The sequence below is a fragment of the Bos javanicus genome, chromosome 17, assembly GCF_032452875.1.
Source record: "Bos javanicus breed banteng chromosome 17, ARS-OSU_banteng_1.0, whole genome shotgun sequence".
NCBI classification, from domain to species: Eukaryota; Metazoa; Chordata; class Mammalia; order Artiodactyla; family Bovidae; genus Bos; species Bos javanicus.
In genome coordinates, this window is record NC_083884.1 from 35,256,903 (window position 1) to 35,278,371 (window position 21,469).

A 21,469-nucleotide genomic window follows, 5' to 3' on the forward strand; every position below is an offset into this window, starting at 1 on the left:
TTTACATATGTAGTACATAATTAAAAATCAGAACATTCTGGGGAAAAAAGAACTTAATGATATTCATCACACACTTTAAAAATCACATATTTAAGTCTGGTAATTCCACTTCTGGGAATCAAAAATGGACAAATATGCTTATAAGAGGGAAAAAAAAAAAAACAGAAAAAACCCTTAACATTTGAGAATGAAAGAAAAATAAAACAATTACAGTTTATCAACATAATAGTTTATTAAGCTGTCAACAAAAAAGATGTTTGTCGAGAACTTTAGAGTAAAATGTTTATCATATAACTTTAGGTGAAAAAAGCAGAATATAAATATTATATTTTATATTAACTATGTTAGAGGGCTTCTTCCCTGGTGGCTCAGATGGTAAAGAATCTATGCACAGAAAAGTACCTATAAATTTCTAAAAAATCTATTGGAACTATAATACAATATTAACAGTTATCTCTGTGTGAAAAACTGAAATCTCACAATGGATATTAGCAATATTCAAAGATTCTAAGAATCCCTACAGTAAAGAAGTATACTTGACATTTATCATCAATTAAATGTAAAATACATTTGACTTTTAATACATCAATTGCTATAGTCACCAACTCAGAATATCCAAAAAAAGGAAACATTAAAGTAAGTGGCTAACACTTGTGCTCTCCTAAAATTAATAATGCATTATAACTGGCAACATTCCCACCTTAAGACATTTCTTTCAAACTTTAGCAAATGTGATTTAGAAGGTTTAATTTCACACACTAAAATCTTTTCTCAAAAGATGCTGAATGCTCAATTTACTATTTAAAAAAAGTTTGCAGTTAATGAGCTACTTAAAACAGGTTCTGCAGAAATAACTTGTAGATATTTTTGTTGGTGTAATAGAAATCAGAAGAGTGAAGTTTAGGAATCCAGTTATAGAAATGTTGACTTCTCAGGAAAACTTTACTATCTCAAGTGAGCATGAAAAGCAATGTAACAAAGTACTCTGACCAAGGCTAACCACCCTGGAGCCCAGGAGTAACACGAGTCCACCACTGCCCGAGGCCAAATAATAACATGCCAAATGGAAAATGGCCAAGTCCATGGACTGTAAATACTGTATCAAAAGAGAATAAAGGAAAAAAATCTTACATTAGAGCAATTAAAAATGCAGTTGTAGTACTGGTTCCTGTGATGAATAAATCAGTTCAGCAATTCTAAGAGTGGACAGCCACTGTTTAAACATTCTCCACTGGCAGTAACTAAATTTAAAAGCCTACTACATGTTTCTTTAGTTTCTAAACTTTTTTAATCACTAAAATGTCTTGGGATGGTATAGTTGGTTATAACCCTATCTCCTGAAATTTTCACATGTGGCATTTGATGATTAGGCATCTACCTGACATATTATGCAATGGTAACCAATAAAATATAAATACTGCAAACAAAAGCATTCATATCAATCAATGTCCCCAAACTTTAGACCATAAGTTCCAAAGAAATGAAATGCTTCTACTAACTCAACATCAATTATTCTTATTCTATAACTCAAATTATTCATACTCAATTAGTATGTTCTATGGAGCTTCTGAAAAAAACCCCGAAGTTGAGCTTTCAGTAATAAATCTGAAAATGTTTCAAAAAGAATTCACAATCACATTAGGCAGCCTAAACTATTAGTTGATGCAAACGCAATTGCGGTTTCAGACCATGAATATTAAAATCATTTATAACTAGGCTCAAACACATCTCCATTAATCAAAATAGGAACCATTACCATCAACACATTTTTGCCAATGAGAAATATATTGTTTGTTTATTTCTGTAGTGTAAAACTCCATGCTTTGAGATTCAGTGAACTCCTGGAAAACATTTCCCCTGCAAAAAGTTGCAGAGATGCTTGAAGTCAGTTGGCGAGAGAGCAGATGAATATATGGTGGAGTAGGCAAAACTTTGTAGGACAATTCATTCAACTTTTGAAGCATTGGTTCTCTGACATGCAGTCAGGTGTTGTAGTGGAGAAGAACTGCACCCTTTCTGTTGACCAATGCTGGCTACAGGCGTTGCAGCTTTTGGCGTATATCATCCATTTGGTGAGAATACTTCTCAAGTGTAATGGTTTCACTAGGGTTCAGAAAGCTGTAGTCAATCAAACGGGCAGCAGACCACCAAACAGTGACCATGACTGTGCAAGTTTGGCTTTGGAGCTTCTTCTTGGTCCAACCACTGAGCTGGTCATTGCTGGCTGTCATATAAAATCTACTTTTCATTGCACGTCACAATCCAATTGAGAAATGGTTCATTGTTGTTGCTGCATAGAATAAAAGTAGACGACACTTCAAAACAACAATCTCTTTGACTTTCAGTCAACTCATGAGGCAACCACTTATTGAACTTTTTCACCTTTCCAATTTGCTTGAAATGCCAAACAACTGTAGAATGGACAATGTTGAGTTCTTTGGCAACTTCCTACATAGCTGTAAGAGGATCAGCTTTAATGGTGGTTCTCACTTGGTCATTGTCATTCCTGATGGCTGACCACTATGCTCCTCATTTTCAAGGCTCTTGTCTCCTTTGCAAATTTTCTTGAACCACTGCTGCACTGTACGTTCATTACCAATTCCTGGGCCAAATGCACTGCTGATGGTTCGAGTTGCTTCTGCTATTTTACGACCCATATTGAGCTCGAATAAGAGAATTGCGGGAATTTGCTTTCTGTCTAACATCATTTCCATAGTCTAAAATAAATATGAATAAACAGCAAGTAATAACTCATTAGCAAAAAAAATAAAGCAAGAAATGTGCATTAAAATGATGTATAACATAACCACATTTAAAGAATGTATTCCAACATCAAACAGCAAAGTTCACCAATACAAAAACCGCAATTACTTTCGCATCAACCTGATAGCAGCTAGTCCGTGGGAATGTTCTTATCTCCAAGGAATGTTTCCCAGCCTGAATATAAAACATGTGTGTTCTATAAAAATCTAACAAGTTCCTGCTTCTCTTAGCCTTTGCTAACTACCATAAAATTTAGTGGCTCAAAACATTAATTATTTTTGACAATTCTGAGTGTTAACTGAGTGGTTTCTTCTGGTTGGGGCAAACTTTCATCGGGGTACAATAGTCTAGCAATGGCATCACATGTCTGATAACTGGGGATGACTAAAATGAGGGGATCTCGGCTGGAATGAGGATATTTCATCTTTTCTCCACAGAGTCTCTCATCCTCCAGGAAATTACTACAGATTTAAGAAAGTTAATGCAAGGTCAAAGATCAGCAAGTGAAGACAAGCCCTATGCACTTCCAAGCCTGCTTGTATTATGGCTGCTAATAGTCTACTGGCCAAAGCAAATTACACTACCAAGTGCAGATACAAGGACAGAAAACTTGACTCCCTAGTCTTCACAGCAGAAACTTCAGGGTGCAATATAAATGAGCAAACACAGTGATGGGAAGTGCGGTCATTTTTTGCAATCTACACTGTAAAATGCAGAAAGTCTCTGCTCCACATGGTCCATGGTGAAATAAGTTTAAATCATAGCCTGCTTTTGATACTTCAAACTAAATACACATTAACATATTATAGTACAGAAGACACTGCCAATGCTTGTTTCAGTATTTTCTTAAAATATTAGTACATTCAAAGAAAACTATAAGGCCATTTCCCCCTCAAATATCAGGCCCATATGTGTCATGAATAACATAACAGGTGGTTCATGCAATAAGAGGTAACTTCTATTGCCCTTATGGTGATGTGACTGAAAGTTTGCAGAAATGGTCAATGCTGAAGCATATGTAAAGAAATCCAAGGAAATATCAAGCATCATTAGTAGAAAGTATCATAATTAGAAGACATTTTTGTTGTTCTAAAATTAGCCTAGTTGACATTTTCTTATAAAAGTAAACATGGAATTAGTATACAACCCAGTAACTGTACTGTTGGGGATTTGTTCCAGAAAAATGAAAACTTATATTTATACAATACCTGCAGAAAAATGTTCACAGCAGCTTTATTCATCTAGCCCCAAACTGGAAACAACCCAGATATACTTCAACTGGTGAATGGTTAAACAAAGTACTGTACACATCTATCATGGAACAATACTCAGCACAAAAAAGGAACAAACTATTGATATATAACAACTTGAATGAATCTACAGGGAATTATACTAAGTGAAAAAAACTGATCCCAAGCAGCTGCACACTGTATAATTCCATTTATATAAGATTTGTGAAATGACAGAATTTTAGAAATGGATGCAGGAACAAGGTGGGTATGATTATGAAAGGCAAAGCAAGGGATCCTTGTGGTGGCAGAACTCCCCAGTATCTCGATTCTGGAGATAAACACACAAACCTTCACATGTAATAAATCTGCACAGAACTAAACACACACATATACATAAATGAGTAGAAGAAACACTGAGCAAATCTGAAAAAGATCGATGATTCTGTTAATATCCTGCTTAGGATACTGTACTATAGTTTGCAAGATGCTACCACTGAGGCAAACTGGGTAAAGGCTACACAGGAGTTCACTGAAGTATTTTTTAGAACTGTAATGAATCTACAATTATCTCCATAAAAATTTTGATTAAAAAAATTTTTTAAAGGTTAGCTTAGGAAGGTAGTTCCCCTGGGGTCTTAGTTTCTTTCACAGTTTAATTCAAACAATGTGGCTAGCATGAGAGTCAAATGACTTACATTTGGGACATCGACTGCTACCTCCCTCATGGCACTGGGTCTGATGTCATTCATCCCCTGCAAGAAATCTTTCAGAGTAATCTTCACCAATCCAGCCATCTTGCTGTCAGGGAGGTTAGGCTGTCTCCTCAAGACTCTCCGCAAGGCATGAAGACCTGCAAAGAGGAAAGTAACACGAGCTTTATCTTCTACCTCATAAATACATACTGAACCACTACCAACAGAAACAACAACAACAAAATCCAAACCTCATACATATTATAATATTTAAATTTTGTGTGCTTGCATATAGCGGTGGAAGGGTGGAGAGGGAGGTGGAATAACGTGCAGGGATGAAGGCAAAAATCTAACTGCTTAGTTTTGGCAGTGAAAATATGACAAACTGATCTTGATAGATGTTTTACATACGTGAAATAAAATTTACAAAACACCACCCATAAAAAAGAACATAAAGTGTGTCAAAATAATTTGTTTGGAGAATTTCTTTGAAAAGAGTAAAATATTAAAACAGTAATATACTTTTTGCCCTGCCCCTTTTGCTAGTACATACAAATCAGAGTTACAGGTCTTGTAAGGTATCGGCAGAACATCTTGAAGGAAATGTTCAGCTGGCAGTTGGAAATGTGGTTTTGGAATTCAAGGGAGAATCAAACTTGAGAGTTATATGTATATATATGAAAAATTATAGGAGGAGAAGAGACCTATAAAAGGGAAGCTAGAGAGAGATCAGGATGAAAGAATGGTGGCTGAAGTTTCAATCTTAGGAAAATTGATCATTTGAGCAGCACAGAAAGAAATGATGGTATAAGACGAGAGAGAGAATAGGCAGAGATAGAGAGACAGTAAAATGCCACAAAGCTAAAAAAATGATCAACTAAGTCAGAGTTAGAGAGACACAAAATAATTTTTAAAAGATCACCCTGACCTAAAAAGTTAAAGATATTACGTTGTTTTTGCTATTTGCTTGCAGTTAAAACACTGACAGAACTGAAAGCCCCAACTCATCCCCCCAAATCTAAGTTGCCAGATTTAAAGCCTTTTGATCTATGATAAGAATCTCTAGTCTAGAGGGCAGCAAAGTCCCCCTGTGCTCTCTGCTTTAGGGTCTTTTGTAATGAAGTGCTATATTTATGTTCTAGTACAAATCAAGTTCCACTCTGAAGAATTTAAGTCTCAGAGACCTCTTGGAAATCCAGTCTGAATAACTGAACTTGCCCTGGGACACTAGCTAGCTCTATCATTTTTAATGTCTTCTGTCTAAAACGCTATGCCTCAGTGAATTTTGCCAAATTAAAATGATACCATAATAGTCATTTTACTTGCTTTAATTTATTTGAACTTTGAAACAGAAGCAATGGTGAAAGGAAGGCAAACATAAATCCCCTCCAACAAAAGTTTGGGTATCTTTCCTTTTTACTAAAGAAAAACAGTGAATACTAGGACACCACTCAGAAAACAGATACATAATAATCTTTCCCAAGGAAACTATCATTGTGAGTCTAATATTCATGGAGGTCTTTGAGATAATAACTAGAAAAAAAGCTACAAAAGAGGAAATCAAAGATATTATGTAAAAAGATCACTATTTTCTAGGGAAATTTTCTTAGGCCATTCTCTGAAATCTAAAGTCTATAAATCGCTTATTTAAGTCTATCTTATAAATGCCCATTTGGTTTTCTGCCTTCCAAAAACACTGAAAGGTTTTTTTTTTAATTAATTTATTTGGCTGCATCAGTCTTAGCTGCAGCACGCAGGATCTTTAGCATGTGGGATCTATTTCCCTGATCAGGGACTGAACTCAGGTCTCCTGCATTGGGAGTGCAGAGTCTTAGCCACTGGACCACAAGGGAAGTCCCTGAAAGATAATTCTTCTTTATGTCTCTCAAATTTCTACCTATCTTTCCAGCATTAACTGCCTCTCTTATAGACTATCTTTTCAAGGATGTTTGTACAGAGGAAGATAGAATGCCTCCCTCCAAAGCAAAGAGCAGATAAACTTACTGCCCATTACAAAAAATTCAGGTTCCCTAAGCTTAGGGTTCTACTCCTGTAATGCCACCTTATACAGACTCAGATGTCACCCAGTCTTCTTTGTGTCTCTCTGGGAAAAGTGAGTGAGGCTCTAGGAGCTGGTGCAAATTCTGCTGCTCTGGCTATTTCTGCTGCTATAAGTAACTGTCTATCCTTTGACTCTGACCCAGGAATACTGTGTCCTCTGCAAGAACTTATGATCCTAGTTAGCTTGCAAGTAGGATAAAATCTCAAACCCTTCACAGCTCGTGACATGAAAATATAAGTTTACTTTAAACTAGGCTGTTTCACTGCCCAACAAACCTTTTAGTTAAACAGTGTAATAGCATAATAAACTAAATAAGTAAAACTTCAGTAATAATGCACTGGTTGTAAGGCAGCTGTGTGACCTAACGAATGTAAGCAGTGCTAAAAAAAAAAAAAAAAAAATCTTATATGAATGGAAGTGATCAAAAAACCAAAAGAATTTAACACTTCATGTTTCAAATGGCTATCTGGTAATACTTGTCAACATTTCTAATTTAGATCAGACACCTTACTGATACTGATATACTAAAAACTGAAACAAAGGAAGTAGTCTAATAATGTTCCAAAATTTATGGCATGAAGCAAAAAGTTTGACAACAGAAGAAATCAAAATTTTAATTTGTGAAAGGGATTTGGAAAAGACAGGAAGTTTATGGGATTTTTAATTGAAATACAGTTGCTTTATAATATTGTGTTAATTTCTGCTGTACAGCAAAGTGATTCAGTTATGCATATATATGTTCTTTTATTAAATATTCTTTCCCACTATGATTTATCATAGGACACTGAACACAGTTCTCTGTGCCATACAGTAGGACCTTGCTGCTTATCTATTCCATATATAAAAGCCTACATGTGCTAACCCCAAGCCCTCACTCCTTTCCTCCCCTAACTCCCTCCTCTGTGGCAACCACCAATCTGCTCTCCATGTCCATGATTCTGTTTCTGTTTCATAGACAGGTTCACCTGTGTCACATTTCAGATTCTACACGTTAAGTGATATTATATAGAATCTGTCTTTCTCTTTCTGACTTAACTTAGTATAATAATCTCTGGTTGCATCCATGTCGCTGAAAATTGCACTCTTTCATTTTTTTGTATGGCTGAGTAGTATTCCACTCTACATATGTATCACATCTTCTTTATCCATTCATCTGTTGAAGGACGTTTAGGCTGTTTCCATGTCTTGGCAATTGTGAACAGTGCTGCTATGAATATAGTGGTACATGGGTATTGTTGAGTTATAGCTCTGTCTGGATATAGTTCAAGATTGCTGGATCATATGATAAAGCTATTTTTAGTTTTCTGAGAAATGTCTATACTGTTTTCCAGTGACTACACCAAATTACAAAGCAATATACGGTTTTTAAAAGCACACACAATATTATAATATAAATGTATACTTTTAAAACAACAAAACCTCTACAAATTCAAATACAAACTACAGAACATAGAGCTGGGGAAAAACTTCACACCTACAAGGATAGCAAGGGAAAATTAGTAATTCCCAGAGGAGACAGAAAAGGCAAAAGAATAAAGCAGCCTAGAGTTTAGGGAGGGTGTCACAAGGACGGCAGAATAGGGTGACTCTGACTCCTCTCCTCTCACAAGGATACCCAAATTACATCTATTTACAAAGCAACTATCTATGAGGACAACCTGAGGACTAACAGAAAAGATTTCTACAACTAAAGATAAAAAGAAGGAACTATGAGGCAGTAGGAGGGACAGAGATGCAACATAGTTAATACCCATACACCTAGGAGGGTGACCCATAAACAGAAGAATCATCATAATTACAAAATTATCCCCAAGGTGTGAGATGCCCAAGCCCCACACCAGGCTCCCCAGCCTGGGGATCCTGCACTAACTGAGAAGGGAAGACAAGCCCCAAGAACATCTGGCCAGCTGGGCTTCTCTACAGTAGAGTCAGAGGGTTGTACAAAACAGAGACTCTGCTCTTAAAAGGGTTAGGTATGGGTCCAGTACAAAGGCAGTAATTTCAAATGAGCCTGAGTCAGATCTACTTGCTAATCTTGGAGAACCTTCTAGAAAGGTGGAAGGCAAACGGAATTTCTGCTGGAAACACAGCTGCTGGCAGCAGTCATTTTTTAGGAACTCATTTTATCATGAGGACAGTGGTGCTTGCCAGCACTACTGTGGAGTCCTTCCTCTAGCATATTAGTGCCAGGGACTTACCACCCACTAGTGGGCCAGCACCAGACCCTATCCTCCTGGGATGCCCAGTCACACCAGGATCCTGCCCTGCCTGTGAGCAGACCATCTCCAGTCCCAGAATATTCTGAGCTTCATAGCTAGCCAGCTTAGAACCCAACTGCACATACCAGCAGGCCAGCAGCTACTCATGAGAGAGGGACTGGCTGGCAACTGATCTGGGGACAGCTCTGTCTCCTAGTGTACCAGGAGCAGTCGGCCTCACCAAAATAGGGGGACCTGTGCAGCCCACATAGGGGTCACACCCTAAAGCATGTATTAATAGCTCTAGTAACTATAGGGGAGTATGCTGCTGGGCCCCACAGAACGTCACCTACAAAAGGCCACTTCTCCAAAATCACTCAATACAATTGACCTGTATTGTCAACTGTACTGACACACAGGAAAACAAAACAAAAACAGCAAAATATGCAAAATGAGGAAACAGAGGAGTATGTTCCAAACAAAGGAATAAGACAAAACCTCAGAAACAGGACTAAACAAAGGGGAGATAAGCAATCTACTCAATAGGGAGTTAGGTAATAATCATAAAGATGCTCAATGAACTCAGGAACAGAATGGAGGAATAGTGAAAATTTTAACAGAGATAAAATATAATGAAAAGAACAGAGGCAAAGAACACAATGAATAATAATATCCAAAATAAATGGATATGGTTACAAACTTCTATTCCTCAAAGACACTATAAACAGAAGAATTATTTCTTTAAAAGCAACAGCATAGAAAAATTGAATAGATATTTGATAGGCACATCACAGGCTTCCCTGGTAGCTCAGCTGGTACAGAATCCACCTGCAATGCCGAAGACCCCAGCTTGATTCCTGGGTCAAGAAGATCCCCTGCAGAAGGGATATGCTACCCACTTCAGTATTCCTGGGTTTCCTTGGTGGCTCAGTCAGTAAAGAATTCGCCTGCAATGTGTGAGGCCTGGGTTTGATCCCTGGCTTGGGAAGATCCCCTAGAAGAGAGCATGGCAACCTACTCCAGTATTCTAGCCTGGAGAATCCCCATGGACAGAGGAGCCTGCAGGGCTACAGTCCATGGGGTGACAAAGAGTCAGACATGACTGAGCAACAAGCACAGCACAGCAGTAGGCATGTCACAACAGAGGATATCTAAATGGACAATACATATATAAAAAAGTGTTCAACACAGCATCAAAGAAATAAAACCACAATGAAATTCTGTTTAAAAAACTACCAAATGCTGGCAAGAATGAGAAGAAACTAGAATTTTCACACATTACTAGTGGAAGAGTAAATTGATGCAATCACTACAGAAAAGTTTTGACAGCATTTACTAACAAGAACGTACACATATTCCATATCCCAATAATTTCACCCTAGATATAATGCAACTAGAAATCTGTACATTTGCGCACCAAAAAACTATGTGCATGAATATTGATGGCATAATTATTCACAATACTTATACAATAAAATATAGCAATAAAAATGAACTAATGATACACAGAATAAAATGATGAAGCTCTCAAACCATAATGAGTGAAAGAAGATAGCACAAATCACGCTGAACTAATCTATGGTGTTAGAAGCCTTTTGGATTGAAGTGAGGAGTAGTAAATGGGAGAAAATTTGATATAAGTTCTAGGGTACTAATAATGCTTTATATCCAATTACCTATATAAATACACTCATGTGATTACATAAATGTATTCACTTTGGAAAATGCATAGATCTTACAGTTTATTCATTTTTCTATATATATTTCAGGAAGAAGTTTATTAAAAAATAGAATACATAAAAAAAGTAAAGTTAAAGGGAAAAAAATTATAAATAAAGACACTACAAAAAAGGGAGAAAAGAACTGGACTTGAGAGACAAGAGCATTCCCTATGTTAATTAATCTGCAAGTATTTTTAAAGAACAGTTCTCAATGAGCGAATCTCTATTCTGGACCTGTATTACTTGCCAATTCAGTACTATTCATATTAAAGCAAAACAAATCATAAAATATTATGTCATGAAGCCACTGAGAAGATATAGCCATTGACTACAAGTTACTCTTTCACAGTGTTCTTTTTCAATATTAACCCTACTTATATATTCAAAATATTCACTGAGAAACTCCTAGGCATATTTAACTTACCCAGCAATGTACTGAGCTCTTTCACGCAATAATACAAAAGCGCAAGAAGGCAGATAAACCTTTCACAGTGCTAACAGTCTAATAAAGAAGACAGATTAAAAGAAGTTGTTATTATTATATGCCATGCCAAGTACAATGACCTAGAACAAAGTAGCACAAAAACATGTCAGGGACATCTAACTCAGCTTAGCAGCATTAGTGACAGTTTAGAGTTAGGTAATTCTCACAGAAATCATTCAGTAAATTCTTTAATTTCACAAATGAAGCGAGACTAAAACTGTGTACAAGCTCAAGTAGTTAGACCTGAAAAATGAACTGATGAAAAACTGATAATATGGGAATTGAGGCCAAAGAGGCAGTGGAGTATTCAGATGATAGCATATATGAAGGCCTAGGGACAAGAATGAGCATAACGCTTTAGAGATTACATGGCCCTGAAGAACAATAAAAGACAAAATCTCTGTCCTTATAGAGTTCATTCTTAGAAAGAAAAAACATGTTCTAAATAAACCTAAATCCAACTCTGTTCATTTGCAGATATGTGAGAAAATAAAGGGCAGACTGTCAGAAAAGGAAAATTGAAAGATGGATTACAGATTTGCAAAACCTAACAGGGGATACTGGAAATTCTAGCCATAGGCCTTCAGATTCTTTCTCAATATGAAGTTCAATGTTTCTATACTCTATATAAAGGTACTGTATTTTATACAAATGCTGTTCTTGAAAACAACATAAAGTTGAAACAGAATTTATATGAATTATATGTTAAGTGTATATCAGAGTTTGAAAAATTAAAAATTTCTGAAGCTATCATATTATTGCAACCAGTCTTCCATGGTCCTAGATCTGTCACCAGCTCAGGTGTCACTTTACATATAAAATTTTGTTCCTCTGGCCATCAGTTATCTCATTTATTACATGGAAAGAAAAAAATATATTTTCTCTAAATTATTTTTTTTATCTTTAAAATTCTATGATGCTATCTATGCTAAGTAATTAAAATCTGAAAAATACATATATTTTTATAAACTGGAAGTAAATAATTAACTACGGGAGCAAATGGACACATGTACATCATCAAGGAATATAGCTTAGGGCAAGCAATCTATGACAATTCCTTTCCTTACTAAGTTTAGTTGATTTTAAAAATATAAACAAAAACAGAAGCAATACTTCTATGTTCTTAAGAAACACAACTTTGAAACAAAAAACAGGTGTAGATAATTAAATGTGTCATTTTGTTTTCATTATTTTATGTTCTAATGATCTCAAAAGTTTTGAAATGGAAAACAAGATGCAAGGAAGAGGAAAAAAGGCAAAATGCCCCAAGCAAGCCTAATGCCAACACATTCTTTCCAGTAATATGACATGTTCTCTGTAAGACCCACATCACTCTCCAGATATAATCAGTTCTGGACAAGAGTAATTACTCTAAATTCATGCTCTTCAAAACCATATGCTCCATATTCAATCAACAAACATCTTGTGCCGAGCATATGGCATCCTACAATTTTACAATTTATGCTTGCTAAATAATAATGTTATTTTTTGAGACTGCAATTAAGTTCCTTCTTGAAAACTAAATTGATCACAGGAGTAATAATGTTTTTTAGAATTACTGTCTACCCTACAGACACTTAATTATATAAAGAAGCAACATGAAACACAGGCATCTGGATCTCAGATTTGAATTTTAAAAGTCATGTGTAAAACTTCTGAGTAGTATACTCAGGAATATGAAGTCTGAGAGCAACTGTAACAAAATCTTAAGTCTCTTTTTTTAAAATAAACTTTCCTCAAAATAGTAGAGCTCCAGTAAACGTTTTATCTGGAGTATTTATTCTCCCTCAACTCAGTATTAAATATAGACAAGGTGGTAAGTATCACTCGATATATCACTGGGAGAGTTCCATTTCTCACTTCTTATTCATAGAAAAGAAGTTAAACAGAATACTCTCAAAGAGGGTACTGTGGTTCTTGTGTTATTTATATTACAAATGATTGATATAACTTAAACTGATTGCAGAAGCCAAGTCTATTCTGAATCCCCTATCACTTTTAAAAGTTGCTCTTAAAATAATGGCACTATGAAAAGCACCCTGGTCTCAAGACCCAAATTATGGGCCAAGACTTCACTAACTGCTTGAGCTTTGACTGGTCACATAGTCTGTCCTCATCTGTGAAATTAGGGAATGTACTAAATGATTCTGGATAAAGTCTTCTAGTTTTACATAAAACATCAGAATTAATTCACTTCACCAGTCCCAGGTTTTAACAAACTTTCCTAAAAATACAGCTTTTAGTTTCAAATTCTCGATGTCAAATTATTTACTCACCTGGCTTACCAACCCTATTAAAATGTAGAGTTTTTTAAAAAAGGACAATTGATTAGAGCACAGTTTGTATGCCGACAAAGGCTGAAGATCTATGGCTTGGTGGACTAGGGCAAGGCCCATGGAAGAGAGGAACTTAAGAAAATAATGAAGGGATAGAGCCAGGTCTGACTGTGACTTGAGGAAAGGGGGCAGAAAGGGCGGGCAACCCAGCTATATTTATCTCTTTTTTGGAAGGTACAAAAACTCTAAATAACACACCATTAAAACTGAAAAAAAATTCCCAATCACTGTCCCTTTTCCCTCAACTTTCAATCACCCCTCAATTTACTGCAATCTAGTAGTGAGCCACAGGACCCCACTCTCTTCTAAGGACCTCATGACCTTCCAGGTACTAAGCACTTGATATCCCTGTGGTCTCTATACTGCTGCTGGCTTCACTATTTACTTCCTGTGTGATCTTGGTGAAGTTCTGTAACTAAATTTCTGAACTAAGTTTCTTCACCTATACAATGAAGATAAACATATAAAGGATGCTGTAAGAAATTATTAACAAGTGTTAAGGCACTTCAAACAATGGCTGACACACTAAATACTCAACTGGTGGTAACTAATAATATATTATTTCTAATTACTTTCTCCCTGGAATCTACCCTCATTTTAGTCACCACTTTTTTGGGTTCTCTTCCCCCTCTCTTGCCATTCTTCAGTCTCCTACCACTTTTCCCAACAATTCAACCTCTGAGTGGTGATCTGTCCTCAGGATCCCTTCTTTCCTCATTAGCATGTTAAAACCCCCTGATCATTCACAAATACAACACAAATGTATTATAATCTCACCTGTTACACTGCTGCACTTCCCTGTGCACCCTGAGCTCTATGCTGCTGCTGCTGCTAAGTTGCTTCAGTCGTGTCCATCCGACTCTGTGCGACCCCATAGATGGCAGCCCACCAGGCTCCCCTGTCCCTGGGATTCTCCAGGCAAGAACACTGGAGTGGGTTGCCATGCCCTTCTCCAATACATGAAAGTGAAAAGTGCAAGTGAAGTTGCTCAGTCGTGTCTGACTCTTCACGACCCCATGGACTGCAGCCCACCAGGCTCCTCCGTCCATGGGATTTTCCAGGCAAGAGTACTGAAGTGGGGTGTCATTGCCTTCTCCAGTGAGCTCTATGAGGAGAGTCCAATTCTCTCTTACTTGCTGAGGTAGCCTCGGCACCCAGTGCAGTGCCTGACTCAAGAAATGAATGAATGAATAAACTTTGCTCATTCTAAGTGATTTCATTCATTTCAATGGCTTCAGTCATCATCTAACTGTTAAGAACTTGCTGACCCACGTATCCAACCAAAACTCTCATCTCCAAAACCTGCAATTTAAAGTCCTGAAGCTAAGACAATGTGAAGAATAAAAAGTGATAGAAGGTGGAGGACAGAGTGTGGAGGACAGAGTGGGCAGGAAGAAAAATCTCTACAGTCCAGACAAGAGTAATCAAAACAGTTATGATGTTTAAAAAAATCTTTTAAAGTTGAAACTCTGAATAAATCTTGAAAAAGAGCTAACTGGGTTTGATAAAGAGTAACAAAAAAAGCAGTCAAGAATAACTCTTAGAAATAACTTCCATTTAGAAAGACTGATTTTATTTTCGCAATTGTTTTAATTAGAAAGAAAACCTTTCCTCAAGTTTTCTACTTTTATAGCCTTGGCAAGGCAACTCAGAAAATTTTCCATTAGTGAAGTAAATGGTATATATCACTTAGAGCTTAACCAGAATTTAAACTACCACCTGTTTTCCTAAAACAAACCATTCAACTCCAGTCATTTCAAATGAACAGCAAACGTAATACTAAGATACCCAAATCACTGACCAAAAAAAATTCCACTTCTTACATAATATCCATAATATTTATGCAGTAGGAAAAATTCCAACATCACAAATATAACTATCACTATATTTCAGAGTTATAAACCAGAGGGGAAAATTCAATGCAATATGAAATATTATACTGCATAATTACTGCCTATTTATCCAGTTACAGTAATAAGTAAAGATAGGCTCCCTTATAAAATGCTAATTAGAGTGACAATCGTGATTCATACATCAATTTTATTTTTTTGCTCTACCGCAGGCCTACAGTGGACTCACTTGTGAGACGAAGTGGGGATGGGAGGGAAGAGATTGTGACTCTGATTGTGTTTGACAGGAGAGCTCTCACATTCAGCAAGAACATCTGTCAAGCAGGCACCCCTCCCCGCCCCCAAAAGCCATATCTAAGTCTAGTCTGCATATTTCTATTGATGGGCAAGACTTTAACTGATCCAGATTCAGTAAAAATCAGTACTCTAGAAGAGAATGGAATGTGCTATATTTCCCTGAGATTTCTTGTACTAGAGTAACAAATACTTCATAAAATCAAGAATACTGTCAAAATTCAAATAAACATCTACCAGAGAAATGCATAAATACACACAAAACATTTTTTTTCCAAAAACAGAAAGTGACACCTACCAAGAGCCTCTATAAACCACGAACACTGCTGTCAGGCTATACTTCTAAAGCTTGTAAGAACTCTTTAGAAAAATGTTATCCCTATTTAGCAGGTGAGAGAACAGTTCAAGAGGTTAATGGCTTGCCCAATGACTCAGCTGATAGGAGGTAGTGTTAGTATTTGAAACTAGAGCTTACCATGGCTTTCCTTGAAGCCCCACTATTTCCCTGCAATTTATTTAAAAATACAGAATTTTTACAGTATCAGTATTTTAATTCTAACCTAGAAAATTACATTAGCAGAATTCAAAAAAATGGTGGAAAATGTTAGAAAAAGAACCTTTCTTAAGAGCTGGACTGGATGGAGAAGATCCTCCATAAATTCCTATTAAAACAAGCTAGTGAAGGGTGGGAGGATTAACAGCTATAAATATCTCAGAACTCCACCACAAGACAGATAAAATTTTCCATTTCAAAAAAAAGTTATGTTATAGTAATTTAGATTCAGTATTTTTACTAGACCTACGTAAGTGTAATAATGACAAAACCATTGTTTAAATAAGAGTTTTAGCTCTTCCTGTTCTGTGATGGTATCTTATCAAGGCCCAAGCATTTGGTATGAATATGTTGAAATGATGTGTAATCAACAAGGATGCTAAAGATAAATTCTTAGAGATGTGAAGCGAATGCTTCCTTCCACTGTAAACAAAATGACTGAGTCCATTTCTTGAAGAAATCAAGCTCTATTTATATTCACTCTCCTGAAATGGCACAGGCAGCCTTAGAAGGATAAGTTTATAATAAATCCCTGCATTTGGAAAACATTGTTGCTAAGCATCCTCTAACATTCAACAGAGTTTATATAATTCATGTCTCTGCTGCATAATTAACATCTCATGTTTTCTAAAAAAGCATGGTATGCTTATCTATGCTGTTAATTTAAAATATTATAAATTTTGAGGGAATTAATAAAAGGCTATGCAACTAATTAATTAGAAAGGCAGCCTAATCCCAGGACAGATACAAACATAGACATTAAATGTCAAGATGTGTCAGAGTTGAGCTTTTAAAACAGCTTGTCTGCTTGAGATAAAACGTTTCAAAATGCAGCTGCTCTTTGCTTAAAAAGGTGAACTACAAAACATTAGGCTTTTGGACAAGTCACCACTTATCAAACCACACTCTAGCTCAAAAATTAATTATACGGAAAATATAACATTTGAAAATCAGTTTCACACCCAGCATTCAACATCAAACACTGTATCTGCTCAGATAAAACAAGATACAAGTGTTGAAAGCAACACTACAGTAGTATTTCCAACTTTCTTATTCATTACAGACACAAAGTTTAAAAATATGGATAATATTCAATAACACTAGAATAGAAGAGCAGAAAAGCTGAGAGTATACACACTGCAAAAGATGCAGTATCACTCTCACAAACTCTGGAACAGACTGCAAATGTTCTGTCCTCTGGAAAACCATGCACAAACATATATACTACAAGGATTTTGACCTTTTGTATTAATAAACCACAAATAATAACCTTATGATTACCAAAGCAATCAGGAACATAGTTCACTTCAGTTTTATTAATTCTGAATCACTTCAATGTATGCAATGACTAGATACCCATGCACCACTTTTGTTAAAAACAGCAGAGTTTCCCCAACTAAGAGGCCAGCTCAGAAAAAAGGAAAACCATCAGGCAGCCAACACACAAAAAACGCAAAGAACATGTATGTCCGCAAGGCATAAACAAGCAGATGTTCTAGGAAAAACACGTCTATATTCTTCTTTGTATTCTTCATTGTTAACCCTCAATTATTTCCTTAATTGTGGCTTTCTAGCTTTCAGAATTATTTTCATTTTACCTGTTACTTTAAATTAATTTGTATTGGAGTACAGCCGCTTTACAATGTTGTTTTAGTTTCTGCCGTAGAACAAAGTGAATCAGCTATATGTATACATATATTCCCTCTTTTTTGTTATTTCCTTCCCATTTAGATCACTGAAGAGAATTCAGTAGAGTTCCCTGTGATATACAGCAGGTTCTCATTAGTTATCTGCTTTATACATAGTAGTCTATACATGTCAATCTCAATTTTCTGATTCATTCCACCTCCTCTCCCCTCTTGTTATCCACACATTTGTTTCTCTACATCTGTGTCTCTATTTCTGCTTTGCAGATAAGTTCATCTGTATTACTGTTCTAGACTCCACATATAAGTGATATTACAGGATATTTGTCTTTCTCTTTCTGATTGACTTCACTCTATATGACAGGCTCTAGGTCCATCCATGTCTCCGCAAAAGGCACAGTTTCATTCCTTTTTATGGCTGAGTAATATTCCATTGTATATATGTACTGTATCTTTTTATCCATTCTCTTTTGATGGACTTCTGGCTGTTTCCATGTCCTGGCTATTGTAAATAGTGCTGCAATGAACATTAGGATGCATGTATCTTTTGAATTATGGTTTTCTCTGGGTATATACCCAGGAATATAGATCAATGGAAGAGGATAGAAAGCCCAGAGATAAACAGACACACCTACGGTCACCTAATCTGTGATAAAGAAGGCAAGAATACACAATGAAGAAAAAGACACCTCTACAAGTGGTGCTGGAAAAGCTGAACAGCTACATGTAAAAGAATGAAATTAGAACATTCTCAAACACCATACACAAAAATAAAGTCAAAACAGATTAAAACCTAAAATGTAAGGCCAGACACTACAAACTTCTTAGAGGAAAACAAGTAGAACACCCTGTGACATAAATAGCAGCAAGATCTTTTTTGACTCACCTCCTAGAGTAAAACAATAAATAAAAACAAAAATGAACAGAACCTAATTAAAAGCAAAGGAAACCATAAACAAGACAAAAACTCTCAAATGAGAGAAAATATTTGCAAATGAAGCAACTGACAAAAGATTAATCTCCAAAATATATGAATAGCTCATGCAGTTCAGTATCAAAAACCAAAAACCCAATCAAAAAATTGGTCAAAGACCTAAACAGACATTTCTCCAAAGACACAGAGAGACAGCTCAACACCACTAATTATTAGAGAAATGCACATCAAAACTACAATGAGGTATCACCTCACACTGGTCAGAGTGGCCATCATCAAAAAATCTATGAATAGAATTATTTTGCACTTTAAAGTTTTATTCAAAACCATTATACACACCTGCAAAACAAACCTGAATACTCATCTTCTAGAAGAAATGACATAGTGGTTCAGGACAGTAGATCACTATCACAAAAAAAACTCTAGGAAGAAACTCAACACTATCAGTCAAAGAGTCAAAATTATATAACCTAAACTTAATGCAGTTATTTAAATCCGTTACAGAGGAACTCCAAAAATCAGAGAGATGGGTGGGCCTTGATCAGTGGTTCTCAAAGTATAGCCCTTGGGATAGCAGCACTGGTATCAGCTGTAACCTGAGAGAAATGCAAATTCTTGTACCTGACCTGGACCTATTAAACCAGTAGGATGCAGCCCAGGTTTGTGTCCTAATAAGCTCTTCAACTAATTCTCATATACAAGTTTAACACAGGAGAAACACTGGCCTAATAATACAAATTCTTTTTCACAAGCAAGTACAAGACTGGCTACTTCAAATCACTTGGGAAATATTACAAACACTGATTCTAGTTCCCCACTTTCTTTCTTCAATCAAGTATGGAAAGGGAGCATGTATGTCAACCTAAGGCATGATAAGGTTTAAGCAACAATGACCTATGTCGGTGGCTCTCAAAGTGTGGTCCCCAGACCGAAAGCATCAGCAGCAGTTGAAACATGTTAGGAATTCACAGGCACCAGCCCAGACCTACTGAAACTGAAATTCTGGGAAAAGTGCACAGCCAGCCATCTTAGTAAACTGTAGTTTATTAAGTTCTCCAAGTGATTCTGATGCATGATAAAGTTTAAGAACCTCAACTCCAAGTGATCTGTCCGGAACTGAGAACATGTGAAATGAATGAATTCTGCAGAAGAGAATATATAATAGAGGAAGAATTAACTTGTTTACCGATGAATACATCTCCTGGATCTGGATTTTCCGTCCTCACGAATTTGGAGGTTAAGGTGTCTTACTTCCTACACACGCCAGTGGGAATTCTGAAGCTGTCCACTTAAACACAACCCAACTGGTGAACAATGAAAATGCCTCCTAAAAAGCACTGGTTTTAACCAAGATGTAGTTAAATCCACAGTCAGAACTATACCTGAGAAATCTTGTCAGTGGGAAACCCAAAATTGACTGGAACTATACAAAAAACAGCAGTAGTTATTTAAGGGGGCTTCCCTGATGATGCAATGGTAAAGAATCCATCTGCCAATTCCGGAGACACCAGAGATGCGGGTTTGATCCCTGGGTCACGAAGATCCCCTGGAGGAGGAAATGGCAACCCACTCCAGTATCCTTGCCTGGAAAATCCCATGGACAAAGGAGCCTGGAGAACTACAGTCCACAGGGCTACAAGAGTCAGACACGACTGAGCACACATTTAAAGCACCACAAGACACTTCCTTGTCTGTCTACTGCTACCTATGATGGTAGCAATAATCACCTGGAGTTGTTCCTTTAGCATAGAGCAGTGATTTTTGAAGGCGCCAGAGGTCAAGAAGAGACGAAACTCACCAGGAGTTTAAAGACAAAACTGAACTCAATTCTGAGATTAATAAATGTTTTTATTACCCTACCAAGAGGAGTAGGGGCTTCCCTAATAGCTCGTCTGATAAAGAATCCACCTGCAATGCAGGAGACCCCAATTTGATCTTCCCAACTTAGGGAAGATCCCTGGAGAAGGGGCAGGCTAGCCACTCCAGTAATTATGGGCTTCCCTGATGGCTCAGCTGGTAAAGAATCCACCTGCAATGCAGGAGACCTCAATTTGATTTCTGGGTTGGAAAGATCCCCTGGAGAAGGGATAGGTTACCCACACACCAGTATCCATGGGCTTCCCTGGTGGCTCAGCTGGCAAAGACACTGCCTGCAATGCAGGAGACGTAGATTCCATCCCTGGATTGGGAAGATCCCCTGGAGAAGGGAACAACTACCCACTCCAGTATTCTGGCCTGGAGAATTTCACAGACTGTACAGTCCCTGGGGTCGCAAAGAGTCAGACATGACTGAGCGACTTCCACAAGAGGTGTAGAGCGGTAACTATGTCTCATTATGTCTCCTGGTTTTCACATACACTTCCCAAATACTTATTGGGCATCTATTTTGTACTAGAAATCATTAATATTGCCTCTAAATATTAAGATTTTACCATGATTCTTTTTGTAAAAAATCATGATTCTAACTTTGTAATTCTAAGCTCAATGTAATAATTGTGACCGCTTCTACCTGTCCAAGGACACTTACTATAGTAAAATAAAAGAGAGGGCCACCAGTTCAAACTTTTCTAGGCAGTCATTTAAAAAGACTAAGAGCCATTCAATTTTTACCCTAATAACTTCTCTAAATTTGCATTTACTTAGGAGGAAACATTAAATGTCCAATTCTTTTTACTTAGAACTAGGAGAATCAGATCAGATCAGA

The 21,469-nt window shown here is 36.7% G+C and overlaps 1 protein-coding gene across 6 annotated transcripts in view; it reads right to left on the reverse strand.

Annotated features, from left to right (window-relative positions):
* AFG2A (AFG2 AAA ATPase homolog A) overlaps positions 1–21,469 on the reverse strand; it is a 323,918-nt gene that overhangs the window by 280,760 nt on the left and 21,689 nt on the right. For all 6 annotated transcript variants that reach the window (XM_061384242.1, XM_061384246.1, XM_061384245.1 and 3 more), the window contains exon 10: positions 4,691–4,845. In XM_061384242.1, the coding sequence (XP_061240226.1) occupies positions 4,691–4,845 (155 nt within the window). The remainder of the gene's footprint in view (positions 1–4,690; positions 4,846–21,469) is intronic.